Source organism: Microplitis demolitor, chromosome 7 (genome assembly GCF_026212275.2).
Source record: "Microplitis demolitor isolate Queensland-Clemson2020A chromosome 7, iyMicDemo2.1a, whole genome shotgun sequence".
NCBI classification, from domain to species: domain Eukaryota; kingdom Metazoa; phylum Arthropoda; class Insecta; order Hymenoptera; family Braconidae; genus Microplitis; species Microplitis demolitor.
Genome location: NC_068551.1, coordinates 8,250,411 through 8,256,238, shown reverse-complemented (window position 1 = coordinate 8,256,238; position 5,828 = coordinate 8,250,411). Strand labels below are relative to the sequence as shown.

General features: G+C 26.0%; 1 protein-coding gene across 1 annotated transcript; it reads left to right on the top strand.

Annotated features, from left to right (window-relative positions):
- The first annotated feature begins 3,461 nt into the window (after nt 1-3,461).
- LOC103580502 (NEDD8) lies at nt 3,462-4,580 on the top strand. Its single transcript, XM_008562260.3, has 4 exons — nt 3,462-3,633; nt 3,846-3,863; nt 4,059-4,171; nt 4,250-4,580. Exons 1-4 carry the CDS (start codon nt 3,616-3,618, stop codon nt 4,332-4,334), a joined length of 234 nt encoding a protein of 77 aa, XP_008560482.1. The 5' UTR covers nt 3,462-3,615; the 3' UTR covers nt 4,335-4,580.
- The last annotated feature ends 1,248 nt before the right edge of the window (nt 4,581-5,828 follow it).

Sequence of the window (5,828 nt, the reverse complement as noted above, 5' to 3'; positions counted from 1 at the left end):
AAGTTGGTGGCAAAAGTTGCTTGCAAAAGTTGGCAATCATAAGTTGACGTTAAGTTTTCTTTCAATTTCCTCAGAAACTTGCATTCCAGTTGCGGCTCCATACTGGCGCCAACTTTCTGAGAAAGTTGGTAGTAACTTGTAGCCAAAAGTTACAAAAGCTGAAGTTGTCGATAACTTGTCGTCAAGTTGGTCGGAAACTAATGAATGACCAACTTTTTCACGATCAACTCGTGCTATCAGGGTATACTTAATAATTTTTCAAGTTAAATTGACATAAAATTTGCGTGAAAATTAACGACAACTTTTTTCTAGTCGACTTTTGAAGTAAATTTGCATTTTAATTTGGTCAGTAAATTTACTTCTAATTCAATAGCAAGTTGCATACAAATTGTCGTAAAAAATGGTAATGTCCGAAGTTGACGGAAATTTGACGAAAAATTCAACGAAACTTTTGCTCAAGCAAACTTTGCTGGATTATACAATACTGGCCAATAATTCTTGAGGGGTAGCATAGAATCGGTAAAAAAAAAATGTCTCAAAATAAAAATGTATATGACTACTTTCATACAAATGCAAAAATATAAAAATAAAAAGTTGTAAAAAAAAAAATTCAATAATTAAAAATATATATATATATATATTAATAAAATGTAAATTTATAAATATGTATTGTAAAATAAGTAAATAAAAAAAAATCCCTATAAAAAATGTTGTTATGTCCTCAACAGCCTCAGGTGCCTCTACCTGTTAATTAATTAGTAAACTTGAGATATATAAGAAGCGCGCATTTAAATTCCATTTGAAATAATATATTAATATCCTACAACACTTATTGCGTCTTAACAATATGAAGTAAATAAATTAAATCACAAATCGTCGGGGCACATACTCATTAAATTATATATTTTTATTATAAGAAAGTTAAATAAATAGATGGATAAACTTTATTTTATATTTAGAGAAACATAAATACAGTTTGAGTGGTCTTGGAACGTTTTCTGTCACCTGATACTTAAAACCTAAACAAAACACACGCATAAAAATCATGAATAGGCCCTTGTTCTAAAGTTAACAGTAAATATGGTTATAAACAAATACATACTCTATAATCAAACAAGAAAAGGAAATATATAATAAATAAATCTTATTTATAAATGAAAACCATATCACAGGAACTTAACTATTATTGTTAATATATATATTTTTATATTAAATAAAGAGTGATTCATATAATAAATGAATTAATAGAAATATTGAAATATAGCATTAGAATAATTATAATGATGTTTCACGATAAATGATAATGTCAATTGTAACGAATAACTAAATATAGAATAATTATAGAACACACCTCTGATAGTCTAGAATATTTAACCGAATGATTGTATCCAAGTACGGGAAAATAGAATATAAATAATATAAGTAATAAGAAGATATAGAATGGATAAAGTAAAGAACGTAAATGTATAAGCTTATATCTCAAATTCGTATTAGTAGAAAGTATAAATGTATAAGTATAATATTTAGTAAAGAACATAGATATATAAGTATTTATACATATAAGCATGAGTGTGAACATGAGAGTAGTGGGGAGAAGTTGGAGAGTGGAGGTCCGAGATCTCTCTGCCGTCTGATGTAACTTTACTTCTCTCCGAGAACTCTTTACGAATACAACTGTTATTACTGATCAAGTTTTATCCATACTTTATAATAAAATTCAGTCTTCAGATAAAAGTTATTTTATCAATTACATCTATCCTTAATCATAGTTTAATTATTTCATTAAATAACAATCATAATCATCATCATCATAGTAAACAATAAATTTATCCACTGTTTTCAAATTCAAAATTTGGTCCCGCGTGACAACGAACTGCCCACTGTCCAGGAGGTGGCGTCAGCTCCGATCCTAGTAACCTCCCAGGACATAACAAATTTTTAAATAGTGACCATATTGTTATGTCCTCAACAGCCTCAGGTGCCTCCACCTGTTAATTAATTAGTAAACTTGAGATATATAAGAAGCGCGCATTTGAATTCCATTTGAAATTATATATTAATTTCTTACAACACTTATTGCGTCTTAACAATATTGAGTCAATAATTTAAATGATAAATCGTCGTGGCACATACTCATTAAATTATATATTTTTATTATAAGAAAGTTTAAATAAAAGATAGATAAACCTTTATTTTGTATTCAGAGAAATATAAATACAGGTTGAGTGGTCTTGGAACGTTTCCTGTCATCCTATACTTAAAACCTAAACAAAACATACGCATAAAAATCATGAATAGGTCCTTGTTCTAAAGTTAACCGTCAATATGGTTATAAACAAATACATATTCTATCAACAAGTAAGAAAAGAAAATATATAATTAATAAATGTTACTTACTAATGAAAACCATGTCTCACCAGAATTTAACTATTACTGTTAATATTAAATAAAGAGTGACGCGTATAATAAATAAATTAAAGAAAATATAGAAATATAGCATTATATTAATTATAATAATGTTTCACAATAAATAGTAATGTCAATCGTACTAAATAATTAAATATAGAATAATTATGGAGGAATACACCTCTGATAGCCTAGAATATTTAACTGGAAGATTGTATCTAAGTACATATAAATAGAATAAGTAATAAGAAGTTGTAGAATGGATAAAGTGAAGAACGTATATGTGTAAGCTTATATCCCAAATTTGAATTAGTAGAAAGTATAAATGTATAAGTATAATATTTAGTAAAGAACATAGATATATAAGAATATATACATATAAGCATGAGTGTGAACATGAGAGTAGTGGGGAGAAGTTGGAGAGTGAAGGTCCGAGATCTGTCTGCCGTCTGATGTAACTTCACTTCTCTCCGAGAACTCTTTACGAATACAACTGTTATTACTGGTCAAGTTTTATCCATACTTTATAATAAAATTCAGTCTTCAGATAAAAGTTATTTTATCAATTACATCTATCCTTAATCATAGTTTAATTATTTCATTAAATAACAATCATAATCATCATCATCGTAGTGAACAATAAATTTATCCACTGTTTTCAAATTCAAAATTTGGTCCCGCGTGACAACGAACTGCCCACTGTCCAGGAGGTGGCGTCAGCTCCGATCCTAGTAACCTCCCAGGACATAACAATATTTTTATTAGTGATTTTCAAATATAGAGACATTTTTTATAGGGATTTTTTTTTATTTACTTATTTTACAATACATATTTATAAATTTACATTTTATAAATATATATATTTTTAATTATTGAATTTTTTTTTTTACAACTTTTTATTTTTATATTTTTGCATTTGTATGAAAGTAGTCATATACATTTTTATTTTGAGACATTTTTTTTTTACCGATTCTATGCTACCCCTCAAGAATTATTGGCCAGTATTGTACGTAAAATCTCCAACCCGTACCTTTCAAATTTGTGGTAACTTTGTTATTACCTTAGATATCCCTAGCTAAACTAATTTTTCGTCGGATGTCTGCTACTTTCAGGGTCATCATTCATTTTTGATAGTTTGATACATTAAATCTGCATTTAACTTGTGATAGAATTTGTATTTTTAAAGGTTAACTAATAACATTACCAAAAATGTTGATCAAAGTAAAGGTATTTATTTATTTTAATATTATTATTATTATTTTCATGATGACTTATTATTCGTATTTTTATATTTATTATATATCCTATCTTTTTTGTTTTAATAAATTCAATCACAACACAAAATTGACAAACTTTAATTTATATATATATGCTATAAAAAATATTATCTTTAATTTATACTATAATTATTTATTGTTTTTTTTTTTTTTTTGTTCTAGACGCTTACTGGCAAAGAGGTGAGTAAAAAAAATTACTTCTATTTTGCCGATATATCCAGCAAATAATTTTTCTCACTCTAAATTCATTAATGAAAACAATAATTCAATTTTTTTATTTAAATACTTACTATTAGTATTTTATCTGAAAAAAATAAAAGTTTATTTAAAAAAACAGTAATTAATTTAATGAATTTATTGACTCTTGATTTGTAGATTGAAATTGATATTGAACCTACGGATAAAGTTGAAAGAATAAAAGAAAGAGTTGAGGAAAAAGAGGGAATACCACCACAACAACAAAGGTTAATCTTCTCTGGTAAACAAATGTAAGTATTATTTATATACAATACAATAAAAAAATTAAATATGATAACTAATTAATATATAATGTTATTTACTGAAAGGAACGACGAAAAAACAGCTCAAGATTACAAGGTTCAAGGTGGCTCTGTGCTTCATTTAGTATTGGCATTAAGAGGTGGTTTTTAGTTAAAATATAAATAAAAATATTTTTTTTTTTGTATGTTTAAAAGACTTACATACTAATTCAATTGCTACTTTACTGATTAATAATTAAAATGAGATGAGTAACGTTGACCAAATATGGATGGAAAACTTAAAAACTTATTTTGTTTATAAATTATTATTAATAATAATAAACATAAGCGATGATAATTATTTGTATTTGTTTAATTATTAATGAAAACTAAAAATAAAGTAATTTAATTATATGGATTTTGTAGTATCATTTTAAAATATTTACCTCATATTTTAATTTAATGTAAATAACGTTTTTCGTTAACTTATAAAGTACACATACCATTATCCTAAAAAAATTTCTTGACAAGTGTCAGATATATTATATTACAAATTTAATAAAGTACTTTATCTAAATGATAACATTCAAAAGGATTCGCATCAATAATTCTAAATGTACAGAAATGAATCGCGGCAAAAATGGTAGCAAAACTTAATACAGAACTGAATTTTCGTTTAGTTAGCTAACCGATTCCACAAAGTTTCATTTTAAATTTTACTCTAAAGTCAATATATTTTTTCAGAATAAAATTTAAAATGAAACCTTATTAAATCAGTCAGTTGATTATTCAGTTTTGTCACCGTTTGAACTTGTGTTCTTACTACATCCCCGCAGGATATTTCGATAATACTTGTAGTATAACCACTTTATAGTTTTGCCGCGATTCATTTCAGCACAGATAGAATTATTGATGCGAATCCTTTTGAATGTTTTTTATTTTGTTAATCACATTATTTAAGTGATCTTTATTAATTATCCGTCATTTAGATAAAGTACTAGAGTAAATTTGTAGTACAAACAAGAGTTTTTATTTTTAATACTAAAATTTCGTTATATCAAAGTGTCTTTTACATCATTAAGTTCTTATTAATTTTCACGTCCGAAAACTCATCAGAATTTTTTTGTAGTTTAAATATTTTTTATTAATTTAAATCCTTTGACTTTAAATAAAGAGAAAAGTACCCTGGCGGATCCGAATTACGGAAAATTATTGTAATTTATCTCATTTTATGGTAGTTTACAGTGAATTACAGTAAAATACGGAAATTTACCATAATTTGCAACATTTTCAACATCAGCACCATATGATTTTTTCAATTTTTTACAGTGCAATACTTCACTTTACGCGAAAATACCGCAGGAATACCGCAATTTTGCTGTAAATTGCCACTCTTTTACCGTACGTTTGCTGGAAACGCCGTAATTTACCGTGATTCTTCCGAAAACCGTAAATTACGGTAATTCGAATTCACCAGGGTATTAAATTATTTCGTAGAAAAAAGGTGATTTAATTTAAAATTTTTATTTATTTGCTAAAACTATAACTACCATACAATAAATGTTATTATAATTTTTTTTTTTTTTTACATTAAATATTGAATAATGATTAATGATAATTAAATTCTAATAATAATCTATTAATTCAGTATAAGGCATTTAAAAAC

Bases quoted from the DNA above. Each gene is read 5' to 3' on its own strand.
- LOC103580502 (XM_008562260.3), top strand. The intron at 4,172-4,249 runs GTAAGTATTATT...ATTTACTGAAAG, and splicing joins ATCTTCTCTGGTAAACAAAT to GAACGACGAAAAAACAGCTC.